At 42.8% G+C, this 24,997-nt stretch overlaps 1 protein-coding gene across 4 annotated transcripts in view; it reads right to left on the minus strand.

The window, feature by feature from the left end:
• TBC1D9B (TBC1 domain family member 9B) overlaps window positions 1-24,618 on the minus strand; it is a 45,030-nt gene extending 20,412 nt beyond the window's left edge. For 2 of the 4 annotated variants that reach the window (XM_078150279.1, XM_020998609.2), the window contains exons 1-12: window positions 24,332-24,618; window positions 20,359-20,469; window positions 16,351-16,469; window positions 13,446-13,674; window positions 12,979-13,237; window positions 11,608-11,815; window positions 10,431-10,643; window positions 6,309-6,452; window positions 5,613-5,763; window positions 5,009-5,223; window positions 4,406-4,523; window positions 2,765-3,050 (exon numbers count right to left, since the gene is read on the minus strand). In XM_078150279.1, the coding sequence (XP_078006405.1) occupies window positions 2,765-3,050; window positions 4,406-4,523; window positions 5,009-5,223; window positions 5,613-5,763; window positions 6,309-6,452; window positions 10,431-10,643; window positions 11,608-11,815; window positions 12,979-13,237; window positions 13,446-13,674; window positions 16,351-16,469; window positions 20,359-20,469; window positions 24,332-24,449 (2,171 nt within the window). In that variant the 5' untranslated portion in view covers window positions 24,450-24,618. The remainder of the gene's footprint in view (window positions 1-2,764; window positions 3,051-4,405; window positions 4,524-5,008; window positions 5,224-5,612; window positions 5,764-6,308; window positions 6,453-10,430; window positions 10,644-11,607; window positions 11,816-12,978; window positions 13,238-13,445; window positions 13,675-16,350; window positions 16,470-20,358; window positions 20,470-24,331) is intronic. The other 2 variants (XM_020998607.2, XM_020998608.2) reach the window with 2 other exon arrangements.
• Window positions 24,619-24,997: the final 379 nt, after the last annotated feature.

Genomic DNA, 24,997 nt, shown 5'->3' on the forward strand with positions numbered 1-24,997 from the left:
CCCTTTAAACCTCATACTTGAGACCTGGCCTCATATTTTATCAAGAAAGAAGCCATTTGCCATTAGCATCCTTTTCTTTCATCAATTCTATCCCCTTGACACAATCTTCTATTCTTTTCCTCTTGTTCTAAACTCTGATAAAGAGGAAGCCCTTTTTCTTGCCAAGATCATTACCTTTACACATACTTTTTTTTTTTTGCTTTTTTTTGGTGAGGCAATCGGGGTTAAGTGACTTGTCCAGGGTCACACAGCTAGTAAGTGTCAAGTGTCTGAGGCCGCATTTGAACTCAGGTCCTCCTGACTTCAGGGCCAGTACTCTATCCACTGTGCCACCTACCTGCCCCTTACATGTACTTTTAATCTCTTCTTTTCCTTCCTTTGCCAGCCAACTGCCCCGACAACCTTCCTTTGACCCACTCTTCAACCTTTCCCTATCTACTGGTTTCTTTTCTGTTATCTACCAACATACCCAAGTCCTTCTTAAAAAACAAACAAACAAACAAAACCCAAACTTATTTGACCCTGCCATCCTCCTAGGCTCTGTTCATTGCCAAAGAGCTGGAAAAAGCTACCAATACTTCTTGCTTCTACTTCCTTTCCTCTCACTTACTTTTTAACTCATCACAATCTGGCTTCCAACATCATTGCTCAAATGACACTGCTCTCAACAAAGTTACCAAGGATTTCTTAATTATTAAATCTAATGGAATCTTCTCAAACCTCATCCTCCTTGACCTCTTTGTGGCATTTGACACTGCTGGCTATCTTCTCCTGGAAAGTATCTCTTTCCTGGATAGTCATGATACTGCTCTCTTGGTCCTCCTCCTCCTCTCTGCTGCCAAAGTGATCTTCCAAAAGTACAGCTCTAACCAGGTCACCTGTGCCCCCTCTATAAATTCCAGGATCAAATATAAAACCCTCTCGTGGCTTTTAAAGCTCCTCATAACCTTGCTTCTTTCTACCTTTCTAGCCTTCATACGTTTTCCTCCCTTATGATTCAGGGATACGGGCCTTCCTGCTGTTTCTCACCCACAACATTCCATCCTCCTGATTCAATGCCTTTTCCTTGGCCATGCCTCATGCCTAGAATGCTCTACCTCTTCACCTCCATCATCTGGCTTCCTTCAAGCCTCAACTCAAACTCACCTTCTCCAAGAGACCATTAACAGTCCCATGCCTACCCCTCCAACTGCTAGTGTCTTCCTTCTGAGCTTCCTTCCACTTCCACTGCATATATCTCACACACACAATTTTTTTGCATGTTGTCTCTCCCCTTAGAACATGAGATTCTTGAGGGGAGGGATTGTATTTTTGCCTTTCTTCGTATCCCCACTGCATACTGCAGTGAATGATACATATTAAATGTCTGATTATTTTCAGGTTCCTTTGCTGAATGAAATTATCATTCACATCCTATCCCCAAACTGTGGCTGTAGCCCAATGATCTACCTTGGGACTTCTCTTTTCTCTCTATAAACTCTTGGTTACTTCACCAGCTCTCGTAGATTTAATACCATTTCAATATATCTATATATAGATCTATATATCTAACCCTAATCTCTCCCCTGAACCCTATTAGACACTTCTACTGGATGTCTCATAGGCATCTCAAACTCATCATGTCTAAAACATGACTTGTTATCTTTCCTCTAAATTCATCCCTTTTTCAAACTATTCCATTACTGTCAAGGCCACTACCATCCTTCTATTCACTCAGGGTAAAAACCTCATTGTCATACTCAACTCTTCACTCTCCCTTACTCCATATATCCCTCCTCACCCTGGTGCTGCTTCATTTAGGAGGTGGAGAGTCAAGCTGGAAAGTACCTAGATGAAGAAAGGTGGTGAAAAAGGGTGGCTGGTGCTCCCTTCCACCTGTCCTTTCTACTTCCTCCTGCTACCACCTAATATACCAGGTGGTCAAGGTTCTCCACAATCTGATGCTACCCTGCTTTTCTACTCTCATGTCTTATTATTTCCCCCATACATGACACGTGCCGTCTCAGCTAGATTACTCTCTGCCCCTCTCTCCCCAGCAGGCCTTACCTTTTCCTATTTTTGTACCTTTTCTCTTGCTATTCTTCATGCTTGGAATGTCCTCCATCTCCCTCTGCAACTATTAAGTCCCTGTCCATCCTTTAAACTTAAACTCTACCTTCTCCAAGAAACCTTCCTGGTTCCTCCATCAGTAATGACCTTCCCCTTTTGACCTCACATAGCATTTTATCTACACTTCTCTTCGGATGTAATGCTATGTATTTGTTATTTACATTTGGGTCTTTACCCCTCCACTACAGTGTCAGCTCCACAAAAGCAGGAACTGTGTTTTGCCTAAACCCTGCATCCTTCTTACTGCCTAGTTTGTGTTCTGCATAGCAGACACTTAATCAACATTTGCTGAATGAATGACTGAGGCCGGGCAAGCCTTCCAAGTTCCCCTAAAAGAACCTACTCTTGCCCAATAGTTTGCTTTCATAACAGCAGCCCATTTGGGCAAGTGTGGGGCCTAAGAAGCATCAGAAAACAACTTAAAGAACCATAAAATGTTACAGATGAAAGAGCTGTTAGAGATCATCTAGTCTAGCCCTCTTAATTTTGTCTTACCATCAAGCAGTTATCATAGTATTTTAGAAGGATCAGTGAACAAAACATATCAACCCATTGGCCATATCTGAACACGTGTACTCTCTGCACACCTCTAAGGAGGGTAGCGTGCTTCATAAGATTGATCGGCTAGTCAAAAGATAGGGGAACCATGAATCACCTGCCCAGAACTGTCATGGCTTCACCTTCGTCACTGCAATTCAATAGCTGCTCCATGTTGGCATCCAGGATGGCCAAGGAAACCTGCAAAATGAGCTTGATCCCCTCGTAGAAGAAACAGTCAACGATGACCACAGCGCTTTCAAAAGGCATAACGCTGAGGAAGAGAGTAAGAAACCAGGAGAGGGAGATGGTGGAAATAACCCCCAGGTCCTGCATCTTCTCTGAGAGCTGAGGCAAGAATTCCCTTGTGAGCTCTTCAAAGATGCCTTGGTCCACAAGTGCACCTGAAGGAAAGAAAAGGAAGCTTATGGTGAGCGAGGGTATCCTTCATCTTCTTTGTGAATATGGGGTAAGGATATTCTTATCCTGGGACAGATTTTTAGCCAAAATCATTTATAATTTATAATGTAACAAAAGCCCACTAATTTGGGGCCCCTTTACTACAATCTCTGATTCATAGTAACAGAAAAATTATTTCTTTCCTTGCCAATATTCTTTTCTTTCTTTGGTATAAACACTCATTTTCTCCTAAAACTCTGAAAGAAAAAAGAATACAACAATTCCATTCCTAGTGGCACCCAGGTAATGCAATGGATAGAGCACTGGACCTGGAGTCAGGAAGTTCAAATCTGGCCTCAGACACTGGCTTCGTGGCCTTGAGCAAGTCACTTCCCTTCTGTTTGCCTCAGTTTCCTCATATGTAAAATAGAAATAATAAGAATACCTACCTTCTAGGGTGGTTGTGAGGACCAAATGAGAAAACATGTATATTTCACATTTTCAGAATGTCCAATATGAGAATTCCATTTTTAGGCTAGTGGAAACTTAGACCTGAACAGTTCCTATTTCTAAAAAATGGAGTTTGTATCTAACCAGTTTCATCAATAGCTGCTAACTAAAGGTACTATGTGTATATCTGGCATTTTGTTAGATACCATGGAGGGGGATTCTATCACTACTGTCTTCTTTTGATGCCTCATTGTAATATAGTGGAAATCATGGGTTTTCAAGGGCTAGGCTAATGGACCTAAGCTTGGGCAGGGAAAGGCTTTGAGGATGGGTTTGACGACAAACTGTCAGTTATCCAAGGACCAGTTGAATTAAGTTCAGAGAGACTGGCCACAGGGTGATGAATTTTTCCACCACAGAAGCTCCTAAAGGCTAAGTCCTGGAGAAGTGTGATCTATAAAGGGCACTCCCATGTCAGTGAAATCATAGCTCTTTAAAGTACTACAATATGGATGGAGGGATTACTGTAATAAGCACCCCTGACATTTGTATGAGGTTTCTGTAGTTTTCAACATTCTTTTTCTTCTAGGATATTACCTGGCTCTTACAATAAGCCCATGAGAAAAGCAGGGCAGAGATTACTATCTCCATTTGATGGATAAAGATACTAAGGCTCAAAGAGGTGAATAATTTGTTCGTAAATAGCCAGCCAGAAAGTTTCAGAAGCAGGACTAGAATTCAGATCTTTTAACTCCTTTGGCTCGTCCTCTTCATAACATGTTATTTCTCAAAGTAAATCTCCTTTGTCCTGACAACATTTTTCCTTTTAAAATACTAGTGCTTTTCTTATTGCTCAATAACAAGACAGCCTGACTTCCAGAGTCCCAGGGACAGCTTTGAGCCAACTCACCTACCACCCTGGTGTTGTAGTAGTCAGGCAGCATCCGCTCACAGAGTGCTACCAGCAGCCAGAAAGCCTCTTCCTCGTTGCCGTACAGAAGCAGCACCGACGTCACGATGTTCATGGCCTATGAATCATCCCGCCAAGACAGATACAAAAAGGCACAGAGAACAAACAGCATTGGAAACTGGGAGCTCCTATTTCAAGCCACTGGATGTCTTAGTCCATCCTCAGCAGGGAAAGTAAGGCCCAAGACCTGGCTCAGGATGGAATACAATGAGCACTTCAAGTTTGTGGAAGTGAATGAGAAACCTCTACTCACCGTGACTAAAGACAATTTACTTTGAGAAGGAAGCCCTCATGCAGTCCAAACCAGAAATAGGTGAAAGACAATACTTTAATATGAGGGACAAGAGCAACCACTAGAATTTGTTTTTCTCTTCCTCCTCTGTCCTGGGACACACCCAATACCGTCTAAATCTTGTCAGGGGCTGCCTGCCTCTAAGGGCTTTGGCACTAACTACAGAGATGCCCTGGAGTTTTAGAGGCCACAGGGGACTTTCTAGCTCTAGCCATCTCTGCAAAAGGGCTGTCAAACTGGTGGTGTCTAACCTGGCAGTATCCAATTGTTGGGTTTCGAAAAGCATAAGCAGTTAGCACTCTCCGGAGGGCAGCGATGCCCATTGCATTCTGGAAGGCTGGATGTTCAGGCATGGAACGGTGCAGATCTCTCTCAATTTCCTCAGCGGCAAGACTCTGCTTGCCCATGGATTTCTCCACCAGCTCAGCATAGTATCCAGGGTGGGTCACCATTTCATTCCAGGCTCCTGCAGTGGGAATACATACAGCACTGTCTGACATTCTCAGAAGAGCTTTATGCCTAGGAATTCAATAAAATTCCAGGCTGGAGAGTATACAGAAAATAAAATATTGGGGGATCAATTCCAAGCAAAGGCAAAGTTCCATTTCAATCTGTAGCACCTGCTTCGTTAGGTTCCAGAATTCCAAGAGCTACTAAGACTCAAGCAATAAAGAGCAGTGGGGTATGCAAGCCCACTACATGAAACTGATATATAAGGCTACCTTCTGTCCCCCCACCCCAATGCATTCCCCACTCCAGTGGATTTACTTTGTAGCAGAAAGCAGATGTTCTGCCTTTAAGGACTCCCTGAGAAGGGAACTCCAGCTGTGTGACAGTGGTGAGATAGCAACTCACCTGAGAAGAGGAGCCAAAGTTCTCCACGGAGGCTCTCAGGGATACCCTTTAAAACTAGCTCCCGGGTCTTTGCTGTACGATACATGCACATGCCACGTCCATACTCAAAGAAGTGAATATTCCAAGATTCTTCTTTCATCTTCTCCTTTGCCTTAGAAGAAAGGGTGTTGGTTGTGGACTCCAAAGGCCTCACGTAAACATGCCAAGCCAAAGCAATATACACAGAAAACCTCTTTCAATGCTAAATAAATCATCTATGAAACACTGACCATCTCTCTCAAATTGCAAAATCCTTATAGTCAAAAAATGTTAAGTGCTTAGCAAGCTGAAAGGAGACACTGACTGCAACTCCTCATGACTTATGGTGAATAACAGTCCTAAGGCTATCTCTTTCTGAATTATTTAAGTCAAATGCTGTATTATATCAACTGAAATAAGCTGGTTTCCATTTGTTTTCCAGAGATGTTATTCACATCTTCAACCAGAGGACATGCCATTTCTGCCTGATTTGCTGTCTTTGGTTTGGAGTGGGTCCATCAGGACCCTGTAGGTTTTGGTAGAGAAATGCTAATAGCACAGGGGGGAAGGAGCCCACATACGTGCTGGTGCCCAGTGACACTATTAGCTTTTCTCCTCCTGAGAACCCAACATTCATTCAAATTCTGGATCTCTTAATCACAGCAGAGAAAGTCTTACCCCCTTGGGTCCAAGAAACTCTGTGGATGAGCTTTTTTGAAAAAGTTTGAGAAGTCCATGAGAAGCTGTTGGAGCCTCCTCTAAGAAGGAGGTCAGCTGACTGTCGAGGGTGGAGGATGGGCTGACAGGCAGATCACTGCCCTCCTGAGGAAAAGAAAGAGCAGGTTAAGAAGGTTTTCCACTTTATTTGTTAGCCTGATTGTACTGGCTAGTCAAAGACTTCATTCTCCAAGCCCCAGACGCTGACAGCGTACTCTTCACTTTTTAAATCTTCCATTTTTTATTCTGAAAGCAAACATTAAAAAAGGTATTTCTATATACGCAGAACCAAAAAAGGTTCTCTATGCAACTACTAATCTACTTCATACTGTTTTTTTAAAAAAGCATATAATAAATTCTACATATTACTCTCTTATGAACATCCTTTTCTTTGTACTTTGATATTTTTTAAAAATAAAATTTTATTTTATTTTTAGATCCTCATTTTTCCTCTCCTTTCCCCCCATTTGAGAAAGCAAGCAAAACAAAACCTCTTACAAAATGTATAGACAAGCAAAACAAATTCCTGCTTTGATCCTCCTCAAATCCTCAACCCTTACAAACGGTCTCAATTTGTAGCCTATCACCTCTCTATCAGGAGGTGAGTAGCATGTTTCATCTTGAGTCCTCTGACTTTGTGGTTGCTCATTGTGTTTATCAGAGTTCTTAAATTTTCATGGGTTGTCTATCTCTACAAAACTGTTATTGTATAACTTGTTCTCCTGGTTCTTCTCACTTCACTCTGCATCAGTTCATACAAGTCTTCCCAGGTTTCTCTGAAACCAATTGTAATAATATTTTAATAGCCCTCTTCTTGGGGATATCACTACTGTTAACATTCCATTCCCCAACTTCACCCCACCCCAATGAAAAATATAAAGGAAAAAAACAAACTTGTAACAAGTTAGGGTAGTCATGTTTATAGGGGCCGTATTTCAAAAACGTAAATCTTTTTCTGAGCCATCTCATGTGTCCTTCACCTGTCAGGAGATGGATAACATTCCACCACGTCCTCTGGAGACATAGGTTAGTCACTGCTTTGATCAGAGTTCTTCATTCTTTCAAAGTCGCTTTTCTTGACGTCATCATTTTTATATAAATTCTTCTTCTATTTCTGTTCACTTCACTTTGCATCAATTCATAATAGCCATGACATTCTGAAATTGTCTTTTATCATTTCTTATGGTACAATAGTATTCCATTCCATTCATATACTATCAATTTGTTCAGCCATTCTCCAAGTTCCTATTGTTTAACAGGCAATCTAATGTGCTCCCATAGATTCTAGTTTCTTTTCTTTTCCCCCCTTGTAATCTCCCTTTCAAGATCACAAAGTTTGTTTTGCTTTTAGCTATCTGTTCCTTGATATCATCCTACCTCCTTCTTCTCCCCTCACTTTCCTTTTAGTTTGATGTACTTCTACACCAAACTCTGTGTCTATAATGTGCGTTCAACCCTCCTTTGCCTGTTTCAGATAAAAGTGAGGATTATGTGATGCCTACTCTCTTACTCCCTCCTCCATATTTGCATATTCTTCTTAAGCACCACAACTATGAAAAATAACAAGTTCCTTCTTTCTCCTTTCTACACTAGTGTATTCTTCCTTCTACCTTCCTTTCTCTTCCCCTTCTCCAAACCCTCAGAACAGGGAACCCCCTCCTCCCCCGCCCCTGCCTTTTTTCTTATTTAACTCCCTAGTACCTTATGAAGACATCAAGGTTCTTAAAGGATACTTGTTTCTGTTCTCTTTATTAGAATACTAGCATACATTATCATACAACTCTGTCCAATTGTTCAAATACATTTACCTTTTTACTTTTCTCTGGACTTGAGTTTGTATTTCAAAGTTCTGACTCAGCTCTGGTCTTTTCATCATAAACGCTTGAAAGCCTTCTTATTTCATTAAAGATCCATTCCCCTCCAGCCCCCCCCCCCATGGGATTATGTTTAGCTTTGCAGGGTATATTATTCTTGGTTGTAAACTGCCTTTTGCAATACTGTATTCCAGGTCTCCTCTTGCTTACCATACAAGCTTCCAGGTCTTGTGTGATCCTGACTGTGGTTCTTTGCTACCTTAACTGCTTATTTCTGGATGCTTGAAATATTTGATATAGGAGCCCTGGAATTTGGCTATGATATTAATGGGACTTTTCCTATTGGGGTTCCTTTCAGGAGGTGACTGATGGATTCTATCTTCATGTTGCCATCGGAGTTCTAATGTTTCTGAGTTTTCATTTATGATTTCTTAAAATATAGTGTCCAGGAATTTTTTTATTTTGATCATGGCTTTCAGGAAGTCCAATGATTATTGAATATCTTTCCTTAACCTGTATACAGGTGTGTTGTTTTGGATATTAGCTATCTTTTATTTTTTTTAGTACTTAGTATTTAGTACTTTAGTATTTTTTAGCTACTGCATCAAGTCATTGATTTGTTTAACCTTTTTTAGCTTTCAGGAATTTCATGATTTCTTGGGCAAGGTTTTCCACTTTCTCTTCTAAACTACTTATTATCCTTCAAAGTCTTTCTTCAAGAGTTTTTAATGTCATTTTTTTTAATCTCTTGCTTCATTTCTTCTAGGTCTTCATATAGTCCTCGTGGAAAATCAATGTATTTCCTTCACTCAATATTTGCAGACGTCATATAGACTGCAATAATTTTTCTTGGATTTACTCATCTCTCCAGCTTTAAGTCCCTGATTTGGGGCTTTATTCTAGGACCAGGTTCTGCCTCCTTTTGTACTTTTTAGTGGAGTGGTCAGCCCTGCTTAGTGTTGTCCTGAGTCCCCTGGGTTTTTCTGATGACCTCCACCACCTTTTTGAGGTTCACAGTCAGATATTCAAGACCCTTTCTGACATCTCAGGCTAGCATTAAGGACTTCAGTGTCTCTGGGTCTATGCTGTCCTGCTGGTTTCTGCTCCTGCTACCCAGGGCTTCCAAAGTCCCCACCCTGGGGCATTCTCAGGGTTCTGTTCTTGCTGACTCCGATCAGAGCCTTGTAGACTACATGCATGATTAGAGCTGTACAGAAGTGGAATGGGCTGCCTTGGAATGTGGTGACTTCATCCCTAGATGACGTTTTCAAGTAGAGGCTGAATGACTAATGTCAGAGATATGATAGAGAGGATTTCTATTCAAGTACATGTTGAATAAGATGATGATATGCCTTCCAACTCTGAGATTCTATGATTCAACTCAACAGCTTACAAAGGCTTCCTGTTGGATCAAGTCTAAAAAAACTTCTGTTATCCCTTAAAAGAACCTGCTTCTAGGTTTAGGCTGGTCCCCCCTCTCTTCCCTGAACACACCAAGCAGGCTGACTCCTGCCTTTTTCCCTTTGCTCAGGCTACTTCTATTCCCTAGGATGGCCTTTTTAAATATTTAGGTAAAGGTACTTTAAATCTTTGTTTAAAATGATTTATCATGTTTTCTGTTTAGATAGTGTTTCAAAAATATGTAATGTTATGAGGTAAGAGACAAAACCTCATAAAGTAGTCATAACAAGTTTATATCTGGTCTTGCATTAGGGCCACCATTGAGAGATCTGGCCAAGAAGTACTTAACATGGAAATCTTGTCACTATGAACATACCAACACATACAGCAGCTGGTTATCCCTATCAGGAAGGGGAGACTGAAAATTCTTAGCTACATCACCGCAATTCAACCGATCAGCAGAAAGAGGAAAAGAACTTCATGTGTACAAAATATCGTGAACAAAAGAGGAATAGTAGAGTCAGAAGAGTATCTTGAACTGAGAGCAGAAAGTATATGGTGAAGATTATGGAAGATAAAGTTGGAATGAGGCCTCTTGATGGAGGGCCTTTGAATGACTTTGAATGTGACCAACAGGTGAGGAGTGGAGAACTATTTTTTTATTAAGGGCCAGCAATTTTCAGGAATAAAAATGGTGGCCACATACAGTTTAAAAAGCAACTTAATTAAGGTATGATTTTTAAGGAGAGAAAAAAGTGCAAAGTTCAACTTACCTGTTTCTTAAATTAAGAACAGTGAAAATAAGAACTTTATTCAGTAACTATGAAAAATGTCTTTTGATACATGTCAAGTTTTCCTTCCATCTCACCTCCCTTTGTACTGGGTCTGTGACTCCGGCCTTCTCTCTGCTGCCAGCACCTGGCTTCTTAGCTGATGTTTTCTGGAGGAAATCTGAGATTCTCTGGACCAAAAAATCTCGGTCCTTTAGATTGGCAAACAAGAAGGTCATTTTACTTCTGGTGCTAATAGACAGTGGGCTCGGTAACACACTGGAGCTGTCAGCTTTTTCAACCACTGTCACCTGTGAAAGAAGAGGCATGTGCTCTATGAGTCTCCCTTGAACTACAACAGAAGCCAAACACACTCAAGAACTGACTATTAAAGACATCTGTACATGATCCGGAGTTCCAGAGTCTCACCTCTTCTCAAAATGAATTGAATTTGGAAGCTGTCTCTTGCATGGAATTTCCCCTGAGACGTCCATGTTGAAGACTATGCCTCAGAGGCCACCAGTGTGTGGCCATGGCAATGCTTCCACACCTTAACATAGTAAACTAGATAGGTCCTCATGCCATGTGGCTGTTCCCCATGCCTGGAATGGTCTTCATCCTTATTTCTGTCTCTTAGAACCCCTGGCTTCCTTTAAGACTGAGTCCAAGTGCTACCTTCTATGGGAGGCCTTGCCCTATTCCCTCAGCTGCTAATTCCTTTCCCTTTAAGCTAATCTTCTATAAGTTCAGTGTTTATTTCGGATATCTCTATGCACATGTTGTCTCCCTTAAGGGCAGGAACTCTTCTTCTCTTTTCTTTTGTATTTCTAGCACTTAGCATATTTCCTGGCACATAGAAAGTGCTTAATCAAGCACTTTTATTCTTCCACTACCTTACATGAACCTCCAAATGCCATCTAGAAGTATAAAGGGGGGCAGCTAGGTGGCACAGTGGATAGAGCACAAGCCCTGGATTCAGGAGGACCTGAGCTCAAATCTGGCCTCAGACACATAACACTTACTAGCTGCGTGACCCAGGGCAAGTCACTTAACCCCACTGCCTAGCCAAAAAAAAAAAAGTATAAAGGGCAGGCATATTTAACAGCATTTGACAGATGAGATACAAAGAAGTTAAGTAATGGCCAAAGTAGTTAGTCAGAAAGAGAACTCAAGTCTTCCAACTTCTAAACAGAGGCTGACCATCTTAGCTGCCACCATAATAATGTGACTGCTGACCTTCAATATTAATACTCAGAGACTGAAACAATTCTTCACCTCTCTCAGTGGTATTATGAGATAACAAGCCTCTTCTTCTTTACTGGCAAAGCAAATATAATTGTTGGAGATGAACATCTGGCCAGGGATATGCATCTTATTGAATGGGGTCCATAAGGTACAGTCAGTGTGTCCATCCAGCCGTTCATCCTTTGGCAACCGGAAAGTTGCCCGGTAGCATTCATTTTTGGCCCTGGCATCCAGATCTCTGAATGCAGAAGACAGAAACCAAAGTACATGGGCCAAGTGTTAGCAATGATGTTACATTCAGTTTAAATACTATTACCTAGTAAGAGCTAGACTGTATCAATCTGCAGCTGGGGGCAAGATGAATTGCCATTTGCCTGACCAAGACAAACACAATTCATATATATAAGTGAGAAGACTGGAGCTTTAATCTCTTATTTGAGGTTAAAAAGTAACTTCAAAAAATTATTTTTTTAGGAGATCCATTTTTCTTGGGAGTGAAAGATAAAAGGAAGGGGGACTCCTAGACCTAATTAAGATAATTAGCACGTGTTACTTGCCTTCCTTATGGTGTTTGAATTTTGGACATTTATCCTGGCAGATCAATATGGATGGATAGTCCTGCATCCCAAAGGTTAGCTCTTTCCTGGAATTTGGAAGGCTCAAACTTTGACAAGCCCTATTACAGTCATGGAGTCTAAAACCAGAGCTCTTCAATGAGTTGTGACCCACAGGTCCATGGTTTAGATCTATATACACCATCACATTCCAAACTGCAACAGAAGCACCCATTTCCTCAGATCTGCAGCTCTGTGTGGGAAGAGGACTAGAGAGTGTGGCAAAATCTGAGCTTCTGTAGAGCTCTGCTTCAGGGATGAGTGGTCCTAATTGGTTAATTAGTAAATGCAAACTCACCTAACCCATTATAGCTTGCTGGCCTCAAACCACGCCTTACACTCCATCCAGTCAACCCCTGTAGATCTTGTCTCATTTGCCTGACACCCACACATACTGCTCCTCCTTCTCTCTACCTTTCCACTTCTTGCTCTGGAGAACATGACAATAGACTGCTTTATGGCTCTGTAGTTATCCCTGTAATTCCCCAGACTAAAGTTCCCCTCCCTGAACACCATTCCCTAATACGTGTTGTATTCCTCATTACAACATAAGGTCCCTGAAGGTAGAGACCGTCTCACTTTTGTATTTGTATCCCCAGTGCCTAGCAAAGTACATGGCACACAGCAGGTAATCAATAAATGCTTTTTCATTCATTCATCCATGCCAATATATGAAAAGCCCCAAGAACAACTACAAACTGGGTTAGGACAATGACCATGTAGGACCTCCAACTCTCCAATTGCCTTGCATTATTTCTCTGTTTCTATCAAGTGAAAAGAGACATACCTTTTTAGGGCTGAGATGTTTTTGAGAGGCCTAACAGGCTTGGGGAGGGACTTGTCCTCCAGGAAGCCCTCACTGTCCAGCAGTTGCCGCATGGCAATATTGGCCAATTGCTCCATAAGCTTGAAGGTCTCATTGATGTTGAGGAACATGGAGAAGTAGAGCTCCTTGTCCCTGGTGTTAACTTTGATGCACTCAGGGAATAGCAGGGTGGCATTCTTCTCCAACTCAGTTACATCCACCCACTGGACCACCAAGGTTACTGAGAACCACCAAACAAAGAAACACCAATTCAAACAGCTTTGAGAGACAAAGCAAAAAAATCAACAGAAGGAATAAGTGACAGTGTGATTCAAGAATGGCTCACAATACGGAGTCACTGAATGTGAACTGAAGCCCTGGGAGGGGAAGAACTCAAAATCCCTACTCTCTGGTGCATGGCTTCTTTGGGATAGATCACAACAGCTTACCTTCTTTGCCCAAAAGGAAGGAGTAGAAACAAAGGTGGTTGACAGTCAGGTACAACCATCCCTGCCTGGGCACTCGTCCTTTCCAGTAGCTGCAGGAATAGTAATTGACCAGCTTCTCCACTTCAGGCATTCCAAACTGTTTTCGCATCTTTAGTTCTGCCTCTTTGAATTTTCCTGGATCTTCATCTCCCTGAGGCTGCAGGTTCTTGTTTTCTTCAGCAATGATGCCCTGGAGTGGAGAACAGAGAATGGAGATGGGGACTCCTATGTAAAACGAATAAGGAAAAGGGCAAAAGGAACCATTTAGGTTCCTAAAAAAGGAAATTTAATTTAGAATTTATGATTAAGAAAGGTTAAGTGCAATGATCTGCCTACAGGAAGGATGCTTATTGACCAAATGAAAGAATTAGATAGAAGATGTTAGCAAAACCAAAATAACACTAATAATTCAAGCTAAAGTCAAGCAAGAGCTAATTGTCTCCCAGGTTGCTTGGAAGCTCAGAAGACATCCTTTTCATTGCTACTAATGATACTAGGATCACCCTGCTGTCTCCTCCACTGTTCCCTATCTTCCATTTTTAAGAAGGAAAGGTAGAACGGATAACCTATTAGAAAGATCTTCTCCATCTCCTGATCTTCCATCCCTTAAGGTGAGTTCCACAAAGTGCTGTCTTTGGCCCTCTTCTCTTTCTACAGCCCCTCCCTTAATGATCTTATCAATTTCCATGGCTATTAATTATGAAGATGATTCCAAAATCTTTATCACCAGCCCTGACCTGCATTCTGAGCTCCAGACCCACACGTGGGCTGTGTATAGGGCCTATCCATCTGAATGTCCCATCAGCAGCTCAAAACTGACATGTTTAAAAACAAGCTGGCAATCTTTTCTTCTGAGTTGGCTTTCCCTTGTGTCTTCACTATTTCTGACTATAGTAACACCATTCACCCTAGCTATCATGTTTTCAAAACTTTGCAGTACTATTTTTGACTCTTCCCTCCAGTCGTGATCCACTTAGTTAACAAATTCTATTGATTTCATCTCTAGTCAATTTCTCTCTTTTCTTCTCTGTTCCCACTGTCACTGATCTGGTGCTGAGCTCCATGAGGACTTCCCTGGATTATCACGATATTCTCCTTAGTTGGTCTTCTTGCCTCCACTCACTCTCTTCTTCACTCTACTCCCCTTCCTCATACAGTCTGGCTATGTCACCGCTCAAAAATCTTCTGTGTCTCTAGCATCTACCAAATAAAGCTCAAATTCCTTTGCATTAAATTCAAGGCCCTCTACAGTGTGGAAATGCCTAATCTCTTCTATTCCCTGCTGTGTACTCTATCTTCTAGCCAAATTAAACTATTCTACAACCTTTGAACAAGCTCTGTATTTACCCACCTTAGAGTCTTTGCTCATGCTGTTTCCTATGCCTGAAATGTCCTCTTCTTTTTGTCACCTTTTGAATTCCTGGCTGTTTTTTTTTTCCTCCAGGCAATGGGGTTAAGTGATTTGCCCAGGGTCACATAGCTAGTAAGTGTCAAGTGTCTGAGGCTGGATTTGAACTCAGGTCCTCCTGACTCCAGGGCCAGTGCTCTCCCCACTATGCCACCTAGCTTCCCCCCTTGGCTATTCTTTAAAGCCTAAATCAAATGCCACATTCTGCCAGGAAACCTTCCCTGAGTGGTCAGCAATGAAAATATCCCCCTGGCTGTCACAAGGCATTTCCGTACCTCTCTAATATGCTAATGCTCTATTTTGTATTATAATTGTCTACGTATGTCATATCTTCCACCAAGCTTAAGTTCCATGACAACAGGGGCTATCTTATATTTAAACTCTGAATCTCCCTGTAGCACCCTGAAGAGTTTTCTGTAGACAGGAAGAGCTTAAATGTTTATTGATTTTGTGGGTGAACTGATCAAGGAATGCACTGCTGCCTTGGGGACTTCTCTAGGTACTCAGTCACAAAGAAAATAGTTGGATATAATCTGACTTCTCTAAGAGAAGGAAAAGCAAAAGTGCTACTTGTTACTTTAAGAAGCTGGTTCTAAAATATGAAAACCGGGAGCCTGCTACCATATTAGGGTAGCTGATGAAGAATCTTGAGCAACTTGCTACAGAACACTTTTACACAGCATGAGCTTCAAAGGTTGGGGAATAGAGGAAGAAGAGTCTGGATGAACAGAAATCTGAAGGCTCTCTCCCAGCCTTGAGTTACAAGTGCCACCCTGCTACATTTACACTGTACATCTGCTGCACTGAGCCTCTCCAGTTCCAGGGCTTCCCTACCTACCTGTCCTTGATGCACCTGTTGTTTGAACTTACTCAATGTATAATAGTTTAAAAAAATATTGTGTTTAAATGAATACTCATCTGTTATAATTAGGTAGACTATGCAGATTTCAGTCATTTTTTTTCTACCTAAATATGGCTGAAATGAATAAAACATGTGATAATTCAATGGGAAACTAGAAATGAGCGGGATGGTAAAATTTTACTAGGTTTCCTTAATCACCCAAAGTTCATCCTTTGCTCAGGAAAAGCAGTCAAAGGTACCCACATTCCACATCTGGTATTCTGAGAGACTGAAAATGAAGGAGATCAGAAAGTTCAGCAAAGAAACATAGTAGAACTAAAAAGGAAGTCACACAAAGGCAGAATTCAACTGACTAAAAGGAAGAACTTTCTAACAACCGAGCTGTCCAACAATGAAATGGCCGTCGAGAGAGAGAGAGAGAGAGAGAGAGAGAGAGAGAGAGAGAGAGAGAGAGAGAGAGAAAGAGAAAGCTCCCCAGGACTGGGGTTTTCCACTAAAGTTATATGAATTGCTGTCATAGATGTGGCACAGTAGGTAAGAGGTGAGACCAGATAAGGTCCCCAAGCACATGATGATGCTAAGTAAGTGCTCCTTACGTGTATCTTGCCCTTGACAAAGGTAGTGATGTCTTCTTCATTCTCAAAGATGGACAATGTCTGTAGCAAGTTATTTTCCAGCCACTCCCAATGTTTTGTGATCTCCTTACGGGAAGAACCTAGGTGGTTTGGGGAGGTAGAAAAAAGAAAAAAAACCCACATCAACACATCAATCTCTCAGGCTCATTTGAGGAAGAAAATTAGGAACCATTTCCCATCGTAAAGGTTAAGGCAGAAGTCTCTATACATACAAGTGATAAGAAGCCTTAAGAAATATCCACTAAACTAAGGACAGTTAAAAGATAAAATGTAATGCTTACAGGGTTGTGGAAAAATAAGAACAGTCTTACTCGGCTAGTGGAGCTGTAAAATGATATAATCTTTTTGGAAAACAAAATGGCATTATACAATAAGAGTTACCAGGTTCTCTAATCTAGTGATTCCACTATAAGGCCAAATCCTAAAGCTGCCATTGACAGGGGAAAAAAAGGCTCCTGTACAAAAATATCCATAGTATTAATCATAATAGCAAAAAAAAAATTCATATGTCTGATGATTGGGAAATGGCTGGACTAAAGTATGTAACAAATTCTATTCAAACAGAAGAACACTTATTAAGCACCCACCATGTACAAGATACCATGCTAGACCCTGGGGACAAAACCAAAATTGTTCCTGTCATTGAGGAATTTGTGTTCTGCTGGAAGATACAATATGACAAAAATAATAGTTGATGTTTTAATATACAAAACTGAGAAGGTGGACTGCAGCCAGTTTGTGAAGGGCCTTCAATGTCAGGCTAGAGTTTTTATTTTAACTGGACTCAATAGGGAGCCACTAAGGGTTTTTGAGCAGGGGAATGACAGAGTCAGACTTGAGCCTCAAGAAAATTATTTTGGCAGCTACATGTAGGATGGACTGGAGAAGGGAGAAAATGGAAAAGGGGAGACCAATGAGGAGATTACTGAGACTAGAGGTGATGACAGCTTGAACTAAGGGTATGGCCATGTGTGTAGAGAGAAGGGGATGAACTTGAGATATATTGTGAAAGATAAAAGGCAAATTTAGAGTCATATGAACAGAGATGATAACTGAGCTGAGAGGAATCACCAAGAAAGATAAGAAGGTGGTCCAGGACATAGCCTTGGGGAAGTACACATTTAGGGGATGGCAGCTGAACAATGAATTGCTAAAGATAACTGAAAAGGAGGTCAGATAGGTGGGAAGGGAATAAGGAGAGAGTAGACTCACGGAAGTCAAGAAGAAAAGTATTTAGAAGGAAAGAATGGTCAACAGTGTCAAAAGTTACAGATGTTGAGGACTGTGAGAATTCAGAAAAGTCTAAAAAGTCAGGTAAACCTTGGAAAGAACAATGTCAGTCAAGTGGTAGGCTTGAAAACCTGATGATGGGGTGGAGGGGGGGAGAATGAGTGGGTGGCAGTGAGAGAAGATAACTTTCTAATAGCTTGGCAGTGAAAAGGAAGAAAGAGAAGACAATCTGAGGGAACAGCAGGATCAAATGAAGCCTCCCCCCAACCTTTTTAAACAATGTAGGACATCTTAGTACAGGGGTGGGGAACCTGTGGCCTCCAGCCACATGTGGCCTTCTACGTCCTCGGGTGCAGCCTTTTGACTGAGTTCAAGTTATACAGAACAAATCCTTTTATTTTATTTATGAAGTGTGGATTCAGTCAAAGGGCCTCACTTGAGGACTTAGAGGGCCACACGTGGCCTTGAGGCCCCATGTTCCCCACTCCTGCCTTAGTATATCTGTAGACAACAGGGAAGGATCCAGGGAGAGACTGAAGAAGAGAAAAGGGGAACAATTAATGAGGGGAGCTCCCAAAAGAGGTGGAAGGCGATGAGACCAAGGGCACAAGTAGAGCAGTTAACCTGGAAAATTGAGAGTGGGAAAAAAGGAGGAGAGGATGAAGATGTAGAGGGCTTTTGATGTATAGAGTAATGGAGATGAGGGAGGTTATGAAGGAATGACTTAAATTTTCTCCATAAAGTGAAGTCATCTGTAGAAGGTAGGGGAAGGAAGTATCATATGGGACTTGAAAAGAGAGGAAAAAATTTGGAATAACTGCCACAAGGACAATAAAAGTCAATCAGGGAAGAACAGAAAGTTTGCCTTGTAGCTGTGAGAGCTCAGCTGAGACTGGATAACATGAATTTACAGTGGATATTATGAATTTATAAGGTGCTGTTTTCCAGCAGCCTTTAGCAGCAGGAAAGGTGGCATCCCAGGGTTGACAACTAGTTGGTATGAATGATAGTGATAAAAGTGTGCTAGAGATTCAAGGACAGTGAATGGTTCATGGGTTAGGTGGTCAACTTTAAGATCAAGATTTTGAAGAGAAAAAAGTGAGGTCAAAGTAGCAGGGATGACTTAGGACAATAGAGGATGAAATGACTACAAATCACACTGGAACTGGTCAGAATAGAGTAAAAGATGTCAACAGACATCTAGATTATACCTGAGTTACACTCTCCTAGAACTGCTACCTGAATTTTTGGTTTCTAGGTATTTCACCTGGAACTGCCTGCTCAATACCAGGCTGGGCCTGGTTTGGCCCAGCCCCTACCACTTGACTTCTCCTTTGGATCAGAGGGGTTTGATCCAACTCTGATCTGCCTTAACGTAGATGAGTTTGGCTGACACTACTTCCAGAATATTTAGTTTCTATTTCCACTCCCCAGTTTTCACCTCAGTTCTAAGGAACACTGTAAGTGTTAACAGACCAAGTCTTATTTTAACACCTCCCCTCTTGCCTTGCCTCAGGAGTTCTGCCCCATCCCTGATCCTCTGCCAGACCAAGCAAGTACCAGAGAGGCTTGGGTCAGTGTGGGAGGTGAGTGAGTGAGAGAGTGAGAGTGAGGAGGCGGGGAGGAGAGAAAGAGAGAGAGACAGATATATATATATATATATATGGAGAGAGAGAGAGAGAGAGAGAGAGAGAGAGAGAGAGAGAATGTGTGTGTGTGTGTGTGTGTGTGTGTTGGGAGGTTGGTTCTGTCACTGTGATTGGCAAAGATATGTCCCTGGCATATCAAGTCAGAACTCAGAGAGTCTTTCCCCAAAGGGACTCTTATACATGGTGGGTTCTAGAGGTCAATTAACACAGTGGACATTCTGGGTAAAGAGGCTTTTATGGACTGAATTGGAAAGCATACCACCACATTACATCTGTTTCTACAGGTAAAAAAAAAACTTCTTGAGTTACAAACACCCAACTGACAGACAGACTTCTGGGATACTGTGGACGCTTCTGATCCAAATGCCTGACTGTAGATGAGCTTGTTGACCATGCTTCCAGGATAAGGTTCCACTCTTCAGTTTTCACCCAAGTTCTAAGGAACGCTGTTTGAAGACCCCCTTTCTGGACCTTGGGGGAGGTCCTGCCCTAGTCTCTTTTTTGGACCCTTCCCTGCCAAAAGGGCCAGAGCCCTGATCTTACACCTTGGCTAACCCAGCCTTGAGCTTTGAAGCTTATTAGGCTGTTACTCAGTGAATGTATTAGTCCCTTTGGAGAAAGAAACCATGATACTTCACAGTTATACATGACTCTATCAGAGGTAAGCCCAGACATGCTACACCTAAACCACAGTTTCTCTACCTCATTTCCCATGAAAGGCTTAGGGTAAAAGTTAAATGTAAGGAACAGCAGTGAAGAAAGGAAGTGGTTAGAAGAGAACTCTAAAAATACTTCTCCTTCATGACAGACAGAAGGGGGTTATTGAACCTGATGGCTCTGGGTGCCTGCCTCTGCTGAGATAGGAAGATAGTCACATGTTCTGGGACACATTCTTGCTAGAAGAAGCTCAGAATGTCTGAAATTCTTGTTGAGAGTAGCCCTGGGTTCACCTTCCCTGATAACGCATGTCACTCTCCCTCCACTGTTTTGTCCCTGGACTCGAGAGACTTGGCATGTAAATGTTCAGGTCCCTCTCTGAGCTATGCCCAATGCAAGTTTTGACTGCAAGAAGAGAGGTACAAGAACCTACCACAGGCGACGGCCCAATAGATCTGAGAGTCCTGAGTCTGGTGAAGGATTCGATAAGGAGCAACTCTGGCACTGGAATCCAAGACGACATCCAGTGTTCCCACGAGAAGACCTGGGAAAAAAGGTGGAGAGAGATGTGACTGGGAATTCAATTGGCCTATGTCCCTGCTCCAGCCATACCCAATGAGGTTACAGATGGCTTGATTTCATGGGCTGAAAGAACAGGAAGGATCAAATGAGATAATGTGTTACTGCAGCACTTTGTGAACTACAAATTGCTGTACAAATATATGTTAATTACTACCTGTCCTTGGCCCAGGAAACTGGGACAAATAGCTGTCATTTTCTGTTTAAAAGTCTCAAAGGAGGGCCATTCTTTAGCTTCTTTCAGGATTCATTTCAGTGTAACTGAACCCCTGGAACCAGGAAAATCTTCCTTTTGTAGAAAATGATAAGGTGCTCCTGGACCCTTCCAACCTTTTCAGTCTTTTTACCTTTTACTCCCCTTCACACCCTCTATGATGCAGCTACACTGGCCTCCTTGCTCTTCCACTCACAACAGCCCAACTCCCGACTCTACCTCTTCTCCAGCTGTCTCCCAGGCTTGCAATGCCCTTACTCCTCACCTCTGCCTCCTGGCTTCCCTCAAGACTCAGCTGAAATCCCACTTTCTGCAGGAGGCCTTTCCTGCTTGCTCCTGCTACTAGTTCCTTCCCTCTGAGATTCTCTTCCATTTATACTATCAATATCTGGTATGTAGGTAGTTACTTGTATGTTGTCTCTCTAAACAGAATGTGAACTATCTGAGGGCAGGGACTGTGTTTTTGCCCTTTTTTTGGTATGTTCATTGTTCAGCACTGTGCCTGGCACACCATAAGTGCTTAATAAATGCTTGACTCGAGGACAGCTCAAATATCTGACACCCACTGTTTCTCATTCTGTACAACTCTCATTTATTTAAAGACACAAGGCACCTTCTAACCCTTTCTAAATGACTTCTATCCCTTAAAACTTTTCCCCAAGAACTTATATCTTTCTTAAAAATAAAAAATTCCCAAACCAACCAAATATTTTTATTGATGCTTTTTCCCCCTTTCTGACATCAAAATCGCTTTCCAATTATTCTGTGTTCCCTACACCCTCTTTACCCCTCCTATTACTATAGACCTTTCCCTTGTAATGAAGAACTACAGGTCAAACAAAACAAGCCAACATATTGGTGATATCTGATGATAAATGCCCCATTTCCCAGTTATAGTTCATTTTCTCTGCTGAGAAAAAGGAAGCATGGTTTCTTGTGAAAAAGCCAATTTCCTTTTTGTTATATATTTCTGTACTTATCTATTTAAAATTTGGTGACTTTATAATGGTAGAAGTAGCCAGTTTTTCCCTGACCATGCTTCTAACACAAGTTAATAGTGACAATTTATTATTCTAGCACCTACCTATGACCTAAGGAAACCTAATTTTCCACAGAAATTCATTTTCCAAATTACCAAATCTTATCCCTTTAATTGTCCAAACTTGCTTTACTTTAAACATCATGGAGAGAAATGTTCTGAAACACAGCAAATATATCCTTGCCTTCTTAAACAGAGCGCATTGAGTGCAACCTTAAAAAGTACATAATAATTTTATACTTTATGCATAATTTTGCATAGAAATTAGCCTTTTCTCAATGACTAAGGGTTATTATTACGAATGACAATGACTATGTCCTAACTGTAATGAAATCACTTCCCCAAGGACTACTGAAGTGTATGGAGCTCTTTCCTATGCCAAATGGCTTTGGACTGTGTTGAGTTGTCTTTTTCTGTCTCTTCTTGGCTATCAGCTATCTCTTCTCACTGTTCCATTTCACTATAGTCTTTGTTCTCCCACTAGCTACTATTCCCCCACCATCTAATCATTTTAAAGAGCCTATTGCATTGAGAGCACTTTGCTGGGTATGGGATACAGTTTGGATAAAATACGATCACTGCCTTGACAGAGCTTATAGTCCATTACAGGGTAAAAAGGCACATAACTTTACGTAATATGTAATATGATCTAAATTCATTAAAGAGTTGGAAAACAAAATACCATGGGGTGTTAAAAGGTCATTATGATCAAAGAAGGAAGACTTCTGGGAGGAGGTACCATTTGGATTGGGCTTTCAATAAAGGTCATGAAAGGAATATGACAATGACAGACAGCATGGAGTGTACCCAGGATAAAGATACTGGAGGAGGGAGGCCCAGATGGTTCATCTGAGGCACAAAATAGATGACGCTGATTTGAAGGTCTTTGCTTATTTCTGTTGGGGTAATAATCCCTATGTTTGAGAATTCTAGATGTCTGACCTCTGGAAAAGTAGAAGTGTTAAATGTACTGTGTTTCTCACTATATAACTACTTTATAGAGTCATAATTTCTTCTCTTTAGTCTTCATTTGTTATATCTATAATTGACTACTCTTCCCTTTTCCTGTAATACTGGCATGGAAGCATGCACTGCTTATACTGCCAGGTCCAATAATGAATCTGGTGAAGCAGTATCATTTGAATTTGAATGTTCAAACTTACAATTATATGTAAAATATGGTCACTGGTTCCAGCCCAGTGGAAATATACAATGAAAATTTGAATGTGACCATTTCATGGGATTTATTATTCGTAGAGATTGCGACCTAGCTGTATCTTACCTTAATTTCTAAAGGATACCAAAGCATTTTTGAAATACCTATCAGCATTCACTTCATTATTTAATTCTTTAACAAATCATTTCTTAGGCACTTGTGTATAAGGAAAGTTTAGATAATACATAGTTGTATGAGAAGGACAAATAACTAATAAAAATTGTATAAGAGAGATATAAGTAAAGAGCTATGTGAGGTTCAAGGTCATTGCTTTGGATGAGGATGAAAAGAGAAGAGTGCGGCACTTTCCCACTCTCCCTCCACCTCCAATATACCCCAAAGTACAGGAAATCTGTTCAACAAAACTCAATTCCTTTAGCCTGGAGCTGGAAATTCAAGGTCTCTAACATCAACCAAATGATTCTGTACCAAAAGTTCAGCAGGAGCTAAAGTCAAATCGGTAGAGAGAATTTCAGGGAGTAGCTGGTAATTAGCTGGTTTGAAATTTGCCCAGATTCTGGAGCTAACACTTCAATATTTCCAGGGACTAGCACCGAACTGTCACAAAGAAAGTTCAAGTACCTCCAGTGATTCTCATTACCAGGTTCAGATGTTCACAAGGGGGCAGACGTTACCAGAGGATACCCTTGACATCCGAGAGAAGCCACAGCTGACTGAGAGGAAGAGACAGAAAACTACAAAAAATTTCCACTGGGAATGTACCTGGGGCAATCAGATAGCCCAGTAACCTCCACTCCTCTGTGAGCCCAGGGGGCACCCAGCCTCTTCTTTTTGGGGTCGCAGCCCCCAAACTGGAAACAAAACAGGCCTGCTGCCTGGGGGGCTCTAGCTGTATCCCAGGACCAGGAGAGGAGAGGAAAGCCTGGGCCTCACTACAGACTCAATGCTATCAAAGACAGGGCTCCGAGTGAGGAGTCTGGAGGCCTGGGATCGGGGCTATCTCCTGCCGGGACTTGATCGCGATCGGCGGCAAGTGCCTTCCCCTCTCTGGAGCTCAGTTTCCCCATCAGTATAACCAGCAGGACGCACGGCACGCTCTCTATGTAGTCGCAGCTCTCGATCCTGGTGGGGCGGGGGGACCGAGGCTCCAGGGGGGCAGCCCCCTTCCCGAAGGATCAGGGGACCCCGCATCAGCCTCTCCCTCTCCGGCTGCCCAGCCGGGTGGCCAGCTGTCCGCGAGCCCCGCCCCCTCCCAGCTCCCCTTCAGGCCGCGCGTCCTCGCCCCGGTCCTCGCCCCTCCCCCCTCCCCGGCGGCCCCTCGGACCCCCGCCCTCCTCCGCCGCAGGGTCCCGGGCCCGGGGCTTCCCCTTCCGCGGCCCAGCTGCCCAGGCCCTCACCCGTGAGGCCGCCGCCCTTGCCGTGGCCGCGGCGCCGCTGCAGCAGGAAGAAGGGGTTGGCGCGCTCGGTCACCCACAGCGCATTCGCCACCAGCACCTCCTCCGGGCTCAGCCACATCCTGCCAGCCCGGAGTCCCCCGGGCTCCCCGAAGCAGCAGGAGCGCTCGGGCTCGGGCCGGGCCCAGCTCCCCGAGAAAGCGGAAGCGAGGCGGGCGGGAGCACAGGAAAGAGCGCGGCGGAGAGCGAGCGAGGGAGCGCCGCAGAGCGGAGCCGGGCGGGGAGGGCCTCGGGCCTCGGGGCCAGCCCCGCGCCCCCACAGCGCCCTCTAGCGGCCTCCCGAGGCGCCCCAGGCAGCTGGGCCGGGCCTCCCCGCGCCCCTGCCCCGCGGCTCCTGCCTCATCCCTTTTCCCAGCTCTACCCTCCGGCCCGCCCCTTGGCTCTCTTTCCCCCTCTCTCTTTCTCCCCTTTTCTTCCCCCTCCCTCTTCTTCCTCCATCCCCTCTTACCTCTTCTCTCTACTCTTCCGTGTCCCCCTCTTTCCTCTTTCCCCTCTTTCCCTTCTCTTCTTTCTTCTCTCCTTCCCCTCCCTCCTTATCCCTCCCCCTTTAATCTCTCCCTCTGCTTCTCTCCCTCCCTTTTCTCCCCTTGATCCCCTCTTCCCTCTTCT

This window comes from Phascolarctos cinereus, unplaced genomic scaffold (genome assembly GCF_003287225.1).
Source record: "Phascolarctos cinereus isolate Bilbo 61053 unplaced genomic scaffold, phaCin_HiC Scaffold_2;HRSCAF=192, whole genome shotgun sequence".
Lineage (NCBI taxonomy): Eukaryota > Metazoa > Chordata > Mammalia > Diprotodontia > Phascolarctidae > Phascolarctos > Phascolarctos cinereus.